Source organism: Acomys minous, assembly GCF_964271855.1.
Source record: "Acomys minous genome assembly, chromosome: 2".
Lineage (NCBI taxonomy): Eukaryota > Metazoa > Chordata > Mammalia > Rodentia > Muridae > Acomys > Acomys minous.
Window position 1 is genome coordinate 120,282,455 of NC_140484.1, and position 13,273 is coordinate 120,295,727.

The 13,273-nt window shown below is 36.0% G+C and overlaps 2 protein-coding genes across 2 annotated transcripts; both read right to left on the reverse strand.

The window, feature by feature from the left end:
• Positions 1-1,334: 1,334 nt before the first annotated feature.
• Positions 1,335-2,342, reverse strand: OR14A2 (olfactory receptor family 14 subfamily A member 2; the record flags this gene model as incomplete). Its single annotated transcript, XM_084748150.1, has 1 exon — positions 1,335-2,342. The coding sequence occupies one exon, from the start codon at positions 2,340-2,342 to the stop codon at positions 1,335-1,337; it is 1,008 nt and encodes a 335-aa protein (XP_084604276.1).
• Positions 2,343-11,635: 9,293 nt separating this feature from the next.
• Positions 11,636-12,595, reverse strand: LOC311581810 (olfactory receptor 6F1-like; the record flags this gene model as incomplete). The annotated part of the gene is made up of 1 exon (XM_084754341.1): positions 11,636-12,595. One exon carries the CDS (start codon positions 12,593-12,595, stop codon positions 11,636-11,638), a length of 960 nt encoding a protein of 319 aa, XP_084610467.1.
• Positions 12,596-13,273: the final 678 nt, after the last annotated feature.

A 13,273-nucleotide genomic window follows, 5' to 3' on the forward strand; every position in this document is an offset into this window, starting at 1 on the left:
CATTGAAAGTGGTTGTATGCTATGGGAACTTCTTGGAAAACAGAAATGACAGATAATAATTCTGATAGAGGATAAAATCTCCCGAGAGATTTCATACATGATAAAGAAAAATATTTTGTGTTTGAAGGCTACCTCAAAAAATATTTTAGGAGCCATGTGCAGTGATGTATGCCTGTATTCCTAGCACACAGGGAAGCAGAGGCAGGTGGATCTCGGTGAGATCTAGGCCAGCCTGGTATACAAAGTGAGTCAAAGACAGCCAAGACTACACAGAAATACCTGTCTTAAAAAACAAACAAACTGACAAAAAATTCAGGGACAAGTGTAGTAAGTTGTAAAACATTTTTCTAGATACCAATGGACACACTCACCTCCATATAGTTAGTGGTTATGCTTTCCTGTACTACAGGCAGGCTGAAAGACATTCATGGATGATTATTGTGCTAACTTTTCCTGTGGAGAAACAACACCTACTTACGCCAAGATAGAGAAGTAAATACAGACCAAAAAAATTCAACCGAAGTCCAACGTGGTGAACCAGTGTGTTTATTAGGGCTACTTACTTACAGGAACATGACAGACACAAAGATACCCATAGTACCCAAAAGTTTCCAGTTCCAGTATTGGTGACAGCTCACAGTATCTGAAACCCTGGTACTAGATGCCTAAAGTTCAAATATCTTCACAGTTCAGAGAGCCCCTTCAAGGCTTTTAGAGTAGTGAGGTTCCTCTCCACAGTAGATTTAAAAAAAAAAAACACTTCTGTATTATGGGAAAGGGTCTTGCTTTTTTAAACTCTCTATCACTTAAAAGTTTAATTAGACCCATTCTTTAGACTGAGAATCTCTGCTTTCTCTCACATGTGAACAATGTATTTGGAGAAACTACATTAAAAACAGCCACACAAATTTTGAACTCTCCAATGTCTTTCTGATAATGCACTCAACCTGAATGGCCATTATTTATCTTTTATAACTTATATCATGAGATCTTCTTACAGGTTTGTTTTTTTATTTAAACATACGATACTGCTTTAAGGATTGGGCTTACTAGTCACTAGGTTTACTGGCTTGGTTTCTTGACTGTTCTTTCTAATTATGAAAAAGGCAAGCACAGAAACCATATGTAAATTTACCTTGATTGTTCCTTTCTCATATATAACTATTTTACTCATGTTGTTTCATTTTGTTTCTAAATGAATTAGATAAGGAATTATTAAATAATCAGATGTTGAATCTTACCATGAAAAAAAGTTCCCAATCCATTTAAGAACTTATATTCCCCAAAGAGAACAGCTTTATCATAAAAGAGTAAAAATGGTTGTCTTTTAAAAATCAAAAATTGGAAAACTTGCTTGTAAATTGTGAAGCACTATACCACAGACAGATGCTTTGAACAGTTAAATGGAGTGAAGTCCTTGGGCAGAGATTTTGCTGCAATCTCCTCAGAGCATCCTTGACATCACTGTTCCTTAGACTGTAGATCACAGGATTAAGTGCTGGAGGCAACACAGTGTATAGCACAGAAAATAGCCTGTCTGAAATTGATGGTACATCTGAGGATGGCTTCAGATAGACAAAACAAGCAGTTGCAATGAATACAGTGAAAACAGTGAGGTGAGGGACACAGGTGGCAAATGCTTTGGACTGACCATTAGTTGTAGGAATCTTAAGTACAGTGGAGAAAATATAAAAGTAAGAGAGTACAACACAGATAAAGCAAGACATGCATAGACACATGCCAATTCCAACACTTGTATAAATTAATCCAAATGTTTCAGAGCAGGAAATCCTTAGCAATGAAGAAACATCACAGAAAAACTGTGGGATCACATTGGAGCCACAAAAAGGCATGGAAAATATGCCAGCTGTGTATACAGTTCCAAAGAGTACCCCAGTAGCCCAGGAAATACCAACCATCATCACACGGTTGTCAATACTCATGATGGACTCATAGTGTAGGGGCGAGCAGATGGCCACATAGCGGTCGTAAGACATAGCAGTCAGGACAAATATTTCTCCTGCTGAAAAGGAAGTCATTAAATGTACCTGGAAGGCACAACCCAGAGTGGAAATGTTATTTTTGTGAGTTAGGTTATTTACAATAAAATTTGGGATTGGGATGGACACTAGAAAGACATCCAAGAGGGATAAATTCTTCAGGAAGTAGTACATGGGTGTCTGGAGTTTCAGGTCCAGAGTGATGAGAGTGATGATGAGGAAGTTACTCATGATGGCTGCAAGATACATCACCAGGAAGAACACTCCACACGCAGTCTGTAGCTCATGAACATCCGAGAATCCCATAAGGACGAATCCTGTTATTTTAGTGACATTGGGCATTCTAATTTCTTCCCATGCCTGTCAGGTAAGAGAGATGAAAAACTTTGATAAATTTCCAAAATTGTTACACTGATGTGCAGAACTATTCAATGGGAGTGGAGCCAGAACACTACATATGTACTTCTGCATTGTTATAGCTCCCAATTCACATTTAGACAAAGTAATACTTTGATACTTAGGTATCACTTGGTACATAAGTTGTAATAATTTATCACTTATGACAACTTATTTTATTATGATTTATTATAATTTTTTAAAATAATAAAAACATATATGGTGCTTCTAATATAACTGTCTCTTTGCTTGAAACTGCAATTGTTCTGTGTGCAACAAACAGCAGAATAAATCCTTCAAGTCCCTCCCTTCACTGTTTTATTTCCTTGGTCTTAATCTTTGGTCAGAGCACTGATCAACTTTGAATTGACATGCTTATTCTTCAGGGGGCCTTCACTTAAACTTAATAAGTGTCTTTCTTCAAGGTTGAAGACCAGAGTATCTATAATATTTTCAAAAGATTGCTAATTGCCACCTTTTATGATATGTTCTAGACTCTTTGAGTGGCACCTGGAAGTCTTTATTCATTGGCTTCAATTTTTATTTCAAATCCTTTAATAGTTATCCCAAAACAGGAGTGATCTTCTCCTCAGGATGAATTTGTCTCCTTTCTAGATCACATATCTGATAGATAAACACCTTGCAGTGCAAATAAACATTCTTCTTCTTAACAGAAGCAGTTTTCTATGTATCAAGTGAGGATTTATCTCCAATTTAGCCTTAACAATTTTTGTCTTATTGATAAGGTTCTTTATGGATCAGAACTGAGATAACAATCAGTCAGGCCAGTTAGACCAGGAGGGCTTGAGAATCTGTGGTGCTTATCCTTATTTCCTAGTAATCCTTGAGTTCTTCTTACTACTTTTGAATACATAGTTACCTTATATATTTATATTTATGAAACTCCTTCCCTGTCTTTTACAATTGCTTTTTTCTTTCTGTGATGATTAAGCACTTTCAATTTTCATGGCCTCTCTAAAGCCAGGCTTCCCATGGCATAAGATTTTGCTAACAAAACAATTGAAATTCCTAAGTTTAAGTAAATAATATTAAGCCTGGCACAGTGGCACATACCTGTTATCCCAGCACTCAGGGAAGCAGAGGCAGGCAGAGTTTTGTAAGTTCGAAGCCAGCCTTATCTACAAAGTGAACCAAGGACAGCCAAGGATAGATGAGAAACTCTTTGCAAGCACCCCCCAAGAAAATATTATTTCTCAAATTATTAATGTGTAAAATAACCATGTGTCCTAATTCTTAACTCTCCATATCTGCTACTAAGATAAAATAATAATAACAAAAAAAGTGGCCATGAATTTGAAAGATAGCAGAGAGGTATATGTGAGGGTTTGGAGTTAGATAAGGAGAAGGAGAAATATTGTAATCAAAGAATATTCTCAAAAATAAAAAGGTAAAGATAGTGAAAGAAAAGAAAAATGGTGAAGGTCTGTAGCCTCAGATCAGCAGTTAAAAATAATATCTGCCTTTAGAGAATATGTGAGTTCATTTTTCAAACCTACATGGTGGTTCACAATTGACTGTAACTCCAGTTCCAAGAAACCGCACACCTGTGTCTGCCATCTTTATGCACAAGGCAGGTACAATGTAAATAAACATTAATGCAGAAAAGAACAAGTACACATGAAATAAAATAATAGATATGTCTTAAAGAAGAAAATGAATTTAGAAAAATTCAGAAAATTTAGAAAAATTTGAAAAACTCTAAAACGAATTTAGAAAAATATTGAGTTGATCAGCTTTACATCTTTGTAATAAAATCATGTCAGTATTTCCTGATTTCCTGATAGTATATTTGTAAAGGAATCTTGAGAGACCACCACATCAAAATACTTCCTTCATTTGTTTTTCCATATTTTTCTTTGTCGCATCCTCTTTTCCAGAATAACTCTTTTGTGAGATTCAACATATTTTGATATCCTATGTATATCCAAGCTATATCTGTATGTACATTGCTAGTTACTGGGTTTAAGGATTGACTTACGCTTCATTGAAAAAGGATACATTTCAACATATAAATTAGACATGCGACTAAATGATGATGACAAAAATGAATTTTTGTGGGGTAGTGGAAAGCTTGTTCTCCCGAGAAGGAGCCAAAATATAAGTACTTTAAAATAATAGACAAAGCATTCAAACAAAACCGTAGGAGAGTGAAATAACTGCTCTTGGAGATTCGCTATGTGGCTGCTTGATAAAGGAAAGAAAGCATGGAAGGGTGATGAGAATTGCGGTGACATTTGCCAGCCATTATAACCATCAGGTTGAAAAAATATGAAAAACATGCAAAACAGAAGACATCACTTATAAATTGTGTTGCTTTTGGTATCTACTCTAATACCCTAATTCTCATAATATCTCAGAGACTTTTAAATCTTTGTTTTAGAAAGAATATTTTAAAATTTTATCAACAGAAATTTGAAATCTGTACTTTAAAACAATTCAGATCCCTCAAATTCCTGGTAAATTGATTAGCCTTCAGATATATGTACAAAGATTTCCCAACTGGTCCAATTGAGTAAGAAAGTTTTAAACTGTATATTAAGATTCAGATTGTTGATGGATCACATAAAAGTTTGGAAACTATGTCACTATTACATGTGATTACAATTTAGGCTTCTGATAAGACACAAAAGTATGTGCTAAAAGGGTGATCATTTCTCAGTATAGAATAAAGCAAATATAGACTCGAATAACATTTACCCTCTTACAAATCTTGGTTAGATTTCCTTTGAAACTTCATGTAATCCAAAGGTCTGTAACAGATCTTTTTAAAAGACACTTGGTAATAATTTTCAAGTTCCCCAAAGGAAAATCTTTTTGAATAGCCTTCCTCATTATTTATTTTTCTCTTAAGACTATTAGTGTTATAATTGGCTCTTTCTGTAAGAGGGACTGAGCAGTCCCCAGAAAATATACTAGAATTGATCAAGAAGAGCATGGATCATACTTTTCTCAGGATTGTATTAAACTAAATACATATACTCTAAGTTATACTGAACATAATGTATAGAATATATTATTATAGTTGTTAATAAATATTAGAATATATACAGACACTTTGCCTGAGGAATCTTGACATATTTCTATCATTGCTTTACCAAAAATACCAGGTAAACAAAAACAAAAAACAAAACAACAAAAACCAAGCCTCTTTTGGATTCATGTTTAGAGTGTATGGAGACATCATGGCAGGGAAGGCATGAAGTCAGGTTTATGGGATGGCTGCTCACATTGTACCTGAAATTATGAAGCAGAGGGGGCACAGGTTAACATTCTGCTGGTGCTCCGCGCAGGTAGAACTCCTCCTACCGCTTTCTACCCTCCAACATGGGATTACAGGCATGTGTAGCCATGTCCTTTTTTAAAATGGGTGCTGAGGGTTGAGACTCAGTCCTCAAGCTTGTAAGCAAATACTCTTACCAACTGAGCCGTCTTCCATCTTCTCAGCCTCCTAATCAGATTGTTTTTCAAGACAGGGTTTCTCTGTGTCACATCATTGGCTGTCCTGGAATTTACTCTGTAGAACTGTCTGGCCATAAACTCACAGAGATCTGCCTAGCGGTGCCTTCCAAGTGCTGTGTTAAAGGAGTGTACCCCATGCCTAACTCTATTTGAAATTTTAATGTATGTTCTCTTAAAAAAGAAAATTGTATTTTTGAAAATCCTTCTCTCTCTCTCTCTCTCTCTCTCTCTCTCGGCCCATGCATGTCTACATCTACATATATACAAATATAAATTATATGTCTACATATTTACACATATTTTATATAATGTATAATTGTATATAGCATATATACACATATAATTATATATATGTGTGTATGTGTGTGTGTGTTTCAGCTTCTAGTCCTTTTACTAAATGGTAAAAGGAAAATTATACAATGCAGGAAGAATATGTAAAAAATAGAATATTAGTCATGATAAAAGTGAAAAATACAAACTTCTCTTTTGCATGGTATTGAAGGTTCTTCAAAAATATGTAATTATGAGGGAAAAATCACATCATAATTGCCATGTATATAATTCTATGCTTTTGTAGAAATGATTGCAAATTCCAATTTATGCATTTTTCTGAGCTTTCTCTTAAATTAAAACTCAGAAAAATATCAAGAAATGCTGAATTAAAATTTAAGAATGTTCTTTGAATTGTTTAACTGAAGGGACAAGAGAAAATAAGAACAAATGAAGAAAATAAGATGTTCGGATATATTTCTTCTTATATAGTTTTGATTTTTAAACATTTTATGTAATATAGTATCAAAAGTCAAATAAATACTATAATATAAATGCATAGTCATTAGTCATATGAAATGTGTGCGCTTTAAAAAAAAAAATAAACAAGCTTAACTGGCCAGTACCAAGTAATCACACAGGGATGACTAGCGTTCTAAGGTTTCCAGGGCTGGGACAGGTTATTCAGGATAAGTGACATCAGAGGGGTGATCCTCAAGGAAGAGAAGCACAGCTCTCATGTACGCATAAAAGAAGAGGGAAGAGGAGTCTGCTCGGTGAGCATGGGCAGCATGTGCAATGAGCTGTATAGAGAAAGGCAAGACTCGTGCATGATAGCAGGACTCTCAAGAGCACTTTTACTTAGGCAAAAGAACAGACAAGAAAAGTCTTGGCGTTGTGGCTTTCACCTATAATCACAGCACCTGGGAGGCTGCAAGCAAAATAACTGCTACGTACAGTGACTTCCAGGACAATCTTGGCTACAAATGTCAGATTTTTGCATCAAACAGTAGTAGTAGTTGTTGTAGTAGCAGCAGCAGAAGCAGCGGCGGCAGCAGAGCAGCAGCAGTAGTGGTAGCAGCAGTAGCAGTAGTAATGGTGGTGGTGGAAGCAGTGGTAGCAGTGGTAGTTACAGTAATTGTAATTATAATAAAATATTTGATAGCTAATCACAAAGTTTTTCTAGGTCATAAACAACATTTTACTTACATTCTTACGGAAATGAAGACATTTGTATTTTAAATCGGGATAGAAGTGGTCTGATCGACATTTTAAACTGTTACTTCTGGTTGTGGTATAGAGAAAATATTGAAAAAAGTTTTAGAGGAAAGAATCTGACATTAAAGGATAATGCTTTGTTACCCATGCTGTAGACATGAAAATGTCAGATCCTTCTGTTGCTTGTACTAAAGGAGATGTATTAGAAAATAATGTGGTAGTAAAATCAGAGTTAGTTTTCCTTGTACATGAAGAGTGACTCTTTGGAAATGGCGATTCTAAGGTCTCGGGATTTATTACTTAAACAGTAAGAGCGGCATAGTTTTAGTTTTCTTAAGGGTGATGGAAATAATTGATTTCGAAATTCTATATTGTATATTACACAATTCCAGATTCAAAGCTATAATTGGGAGAATTGGCACATGTTTAAATTAAAATTCAGCATACTAGTGATTTTAAAGAAAGAGTTCAAAACAAATGCATTAGCCAAAATATAAACAGTACTACTGATTTTAGTAAATATGAATAACAGGAGAATATATTGCAATTAAACCAAGGCATTTAAATACTATTTAATTAGGAAGTTACATAAATATTTACAAGTTGTAAATATAATCACATTTCACTTCCTATTACTTGTATACATGTGTCAAAACAGAAGGCAAATAGATTAGAGGGAATAAGAGACAGATTATACTCATGTCAAATATAAATGACCATGGCATCAGAACATAGACTCAGCCTTTCTCAAATATGTAAGTAGTTTCATGAAGCTATATAGTTACCGAAGAAAATGAACTTGAAAGTCAAAGCAGAATTACAAATAAAGTAATGGAAGTGAGTTAATTGAGTTATTGAAAAATGGAAATTTCAAAGTCAGTAATTCAATATGTAATTAAATATCATCCACAGAATCTGATTATAGAAAAGCAATTACTACCGTCAATTAAATAATAAAGCTACTCTTAAAGGGACAGCATAGAGAAACACCCTTTTATCAGTTCAGAATCGATATTGTTGGCATATAACTTTGATATTTTTTGTGGAAAATTAAATGTTCAAGAGATGATATTATTTTTAGCCTAAGCATCACACTTACATGGAAAAGTTATTTTGATAAAAGTTGATACAAATGTATGAAGCTTTAACTATAGAAACTAGGGGGTAGTTGGCTACCATATTTGCAGGTATGAACTTTCAATATTGAAAGACAAATTTGCAAGTCAAGTGTCACTGTGTGCAATAATGGTATGGGCCATATGTGGCTAAACACTCATTTTCTGATTGTATCTGACATCTACTCCATAGAGGTTAATTCATGCCTTGTACTTTCAAACTGATCAGAGTCCCATGACTGGAAAGGTAATAGATTCTGAGTACGAATACTATTTTTATTTTGCTAAGTGGACAGGTCAAACTTCCTTCTCAATAAGTACATTTATAATGAGACCCATAGTGTCCTAAGTCTTGGTCAGGGAAGTTTCTCATTCTGTGAATAGCTGATGCAAAAATTCAGCTGGTCAAGGTGCTCAGATTAAGTTACTGTGGATTTTTCGATCTTAAAGAGGATATTCTTTTTTTTTTCGATTTTTTCTCCTTTATTAATTTATTCTTGTTACATCTCAATGGTTATCCCATCCCTTGTATCCTCCCATTCTTCCCTCCCTCCCATTTTCCCCTTATTCCCCTCCCCTATGACTGTGACTGAGGGGGATTACCTTCCGCTGTATATGTTCATAGGGTATCAAGTCTCTCCTTGGTAACCTGCTGTCCTTCCTCTGAGTGCCACCAGGTCTCCCCCTCTAGGGGACATGGTCAAAGGTGAGGCACCAGAGTATGTGAGAAAGTAATATCTCACTCTCCACTCTACTGTGGAGAGTGTTCTGTCCATTGGCTAGATCTGAGTAGGGGTTTAAGGTTTACCGCCTGTATTGTCCTTGGCTGGTGCCTTAGTTTGAGTGGGACCCCTGTGCCCAAATCTGCCTATCATAATGTTCTACTTGTAGGCTTCTAGGACCCTTTGGATCCTTCTACTTTGCCATTCTCCCATGATTCTCTCATCTAGAGTCCCACTAGAATGTCCTCCCCTCTGTCTCAGAGATCAAAAATTTAAGCGACACCACATGCTGGCGAGGATATGGGGAGAGAGGAACATTCCTTCATTGCTGGTGGGAATGCAAACTAGTACAACCACTTTAGAAATCTATCTGGTGCTATCTCAGAAAAATGGGAATAGAGCTTCCTCAAGACCCAGCTATTCCACTCCTTGGAATATACCCAGAAGATGCTCCAGCACACAGCAAGAAAATTTGCTCAACCATGTTCATAGCAGCCTTATTCATAATAGCCAGAACATGGAAACAGCCTAAGTGTCCCTCAATAGAAGAATGGATAAAGAAACTGTGGTACATATACACTATGGAATACTATTCAGCTATTAAAAACAAGGAATTCCCGAAATTTGTGGATAAATGGATTGAGCTAGAAATGATCATAATGAGTGAGTTAAGCCAGAAGCAGAAAGACTCAAATGGTATATACTCACTTATATCTGCATATTAGCCCAAGGGGCATGTCCCATGAAAGCCTTCACTTACCAAGAGGATATTCTTAACACATCCTATAGGGTTGGGAACACTGGGAAAGAGGTGATGGAAAGAATGTAAAAGGTAAGTGATGAAGAGAAGGAACATGGGATTCTGTCTTATGAGCCTGCCAAGAAAATGGCATTTGTGAACTCATAGCATCTAGTCATGCTTCCACAAGGAATACTTAAGATGAGCCGGTAAATATCCATACCCTGGGGAGGGGCTCATAAAGACAGAAACCTCCAAAGAACGGTACTGACAGGTGAAGGATGAAAGATAAGGTTTTCTTTGGTTTTGTATTCATTGTTCCATATTCCAGTGGATAGCTCCACATCAATCCCTAACCAGAGGCACTGGATAAACTTACTGGGTCATAATAAGAATATATGAAAGTGGGGTGGCGTCTTCCACAATCCAGAGGACTTCGTTGGCAATAGGGAAAAGAAAAGACATGCAGGGACCATATATATTATGTACATGGCTAAGATTTTAATGAACAAATTAATAAAAAAAAAACAAAGTATAAAACATGTTCTTATATTTTTATGTATTCCAGAAAGATTTCAATTTGGAGTTCCAAAAAAATTTTAACCATGAACATTAGTAGCCAACTGCTACTTTGTCATATTCTCTTAATTGCCTAAAAATAGTGGCTCTTGAGATTCATTCTGGGAAGCACTCAGCTGGTGTATTGTTGGTCTGCAGATTGTCACTCTGTTTCTAGGGCGGCATGTTTATCCTCTCATATATTTAGATGATGCTCAGTCAAGGCTCTCAGATTTAGAAGATGGGCTTTCGTGCAAACACTCACCATAAAGATGTTGGCGATTTACTTCTTCCATCGCCTTGCCATCTTTTTTGTTTCTAAACTGCACTAAAATAAATGAAAACCATAAAGACTCATAATTTGCAAAGAAGAATTCTATAAAACAATGAAAAAACCTGCATATCTCTATGATAATAAAATTAGTTATTTTTCTTTTTTCTCGAGACTGGAACTTGCTATGTTGCATAAAATCATAATTATCCTGACACAGTATCCTAGGAAGCTAATATTGTGGGTGTGTACCAGTTCAATTAATATTTACTGGAATTAAATGGTTACTTAAGGTTGCTAAATATTCCGTTCTTATGTTATTCCATTCTAAACCCTCTTAAATGTTTGAATCATGATATGCTTGCTAATGTTCTAAGTTTTATTCACTTATTTACCATATCACATTACTCAGAAAGATCATGTTTATCTAATATTTTTGTAGTAAAATTATGTAGCTCTATCCATGTTAACAAATAATTTGAAAAGCTATAAAATAGTGTCTGCTTCACCATGTGTTTAATAAATATTTATTGAATGAGTGTATATTTGAGGTACTTTAAGTTTCCATTAGTCTTTTAGATGGAAGAACATGCTTCATTTACTACAGACTTGATGGTCTAGGCTTCCTTTAAAAATAAACAAATTTTGAAAAGCTTTCGTTGTTTACTCTTTTTATCATTTTGATATTGTACTAAAGATTATAAATAAAATAACTATAAAATAACTTTTAAGTAACATTCAAAGCAAAATATAAAATGCAAAGAACGGTCATGTCAGAGCTCCATTTTTAAAAAACAAATTCAAATACTTACCACGATCAAATGAGGCCTGAGACTCCCTCCAAACAAAACATCATTGCTGCTTTCTCAAAACTCATGCTTATTTCTGTTCAATAGAAAATTCTTTTGTGCTAGAATTTTTTGGAAAGCTTTCATCACATCTTTGTTCCTCAGGGTATATATGAGAGGGTTGACTAATGGGGTGATCACACAATAGAAAACTGAAATCACTTTCCCGATTGTGAAGTTGTACTTGGATGGAGGTCGGACGTAGGCAAAGATGATGGTGCCGTAGTAGATGGTAACTACCGTGAGATGGGAGGCACAAGTCGAGAACGTTTTCTTCCTCGCCTCTCGGGAAGACAGCTTGATTATTGTGACCACAATGTTGCCATAGGAGCTCATTGTGAGAAGGAAAGAACTGAGAATCACCACGGAGCTGCAGGTGTAACCCAAGGCCTCCACCAAGTATGTGTCTGAGCAGGAGAGTTTAAAGATGGGGTCCGAGTCGCAAAAGAAATGGTTGATTTTCTGTGGGCCACAAAAGTTCAGCTGAGAGATGAGTATAGTGGGTAGTAGGGGGGCAATAAAGCCCCCTATCCAAGATCCAGCCGAAAACCGCAGACAAATGTGAACACTCATGAGAAGTGAGTAGTGTAGGGGACGGCAAACGGCTACGTGCCGGTCATAAGCCATAACTGCCAGCAAGATGCACTCGGTGGCTCCCAGGGAGAAAAAGAAGTAGTACTGAGCAACACAACCCGCAACAGGAATAGTGACAACCTTTGTGACACAGGTGGCCAGTAACTTAGGCACCGTGGCTGTCGTGTACCAGATCTCCAGGAACGACAGGTTTCCTAAGAAAATGTACATGGGTTTCTGTAGTGTGGAATCCATCAGAATAAGGAAAATGATGAGGGTGTTTCCCATGAGAGACAGCAAATACACAGTAAGAAACATCACAAACAGTGAGAGCTGCAGCGAGGCGGAGCCTGGAAATCCTAGGAAAATAAACTCTGTCACTGCTGTTCGGTTTGTTACATCCATATTTCATCTTCACTGCCCTGGAATGGTCCAACAGTACCCAGTAGATCTTAGGTGAGTGATAAACAAGGCTGGAACAAATCATTCATTTCTACAGTGGCTGTAAATGATCCCTAGCAACCAGAGAAAATAAAAGCTTTCGAAACATATCTGACATTTTACATATAATAAACATGGGCCTTCTAATTTCATATTGAAAATAGGTTATGTACATATTTTAATCATCTGCCTCTTCAAAGTAAAAACAAATTAAACAGGTATCACACCTGTCATTGTATTACTGAGGTTGTAAGGCATGAATGTAATCCACATAACTTGATGGAAAACCAAGGAAGAACATGGAACCGCCTGACACTGAAGAAAGCATTCCCTAACATTCTCTAACATTCCCTAATGTGCAGATATAGAAATCTGCAGATGATACAGTTGGTAGTAAAGGCTTTCACAGCTGTATGGTGCACCTGTTAAGAGTACTACCTACAATTTTAAAATGATGATATTTATTTACATATGAGTTGGAGGAAGAAAGGACATGAGTTTAAACCACACTATTTGTTTATGAATATTCATTTAACTCTCTTGAACTCTGGCTTATTTATGTTTAGGATTTTTGAATCTTCCTCCTTTCTGATATTGATCAGAAACAAATTTTACGAAAGTGAGAATTCTTGTCATTAGAGT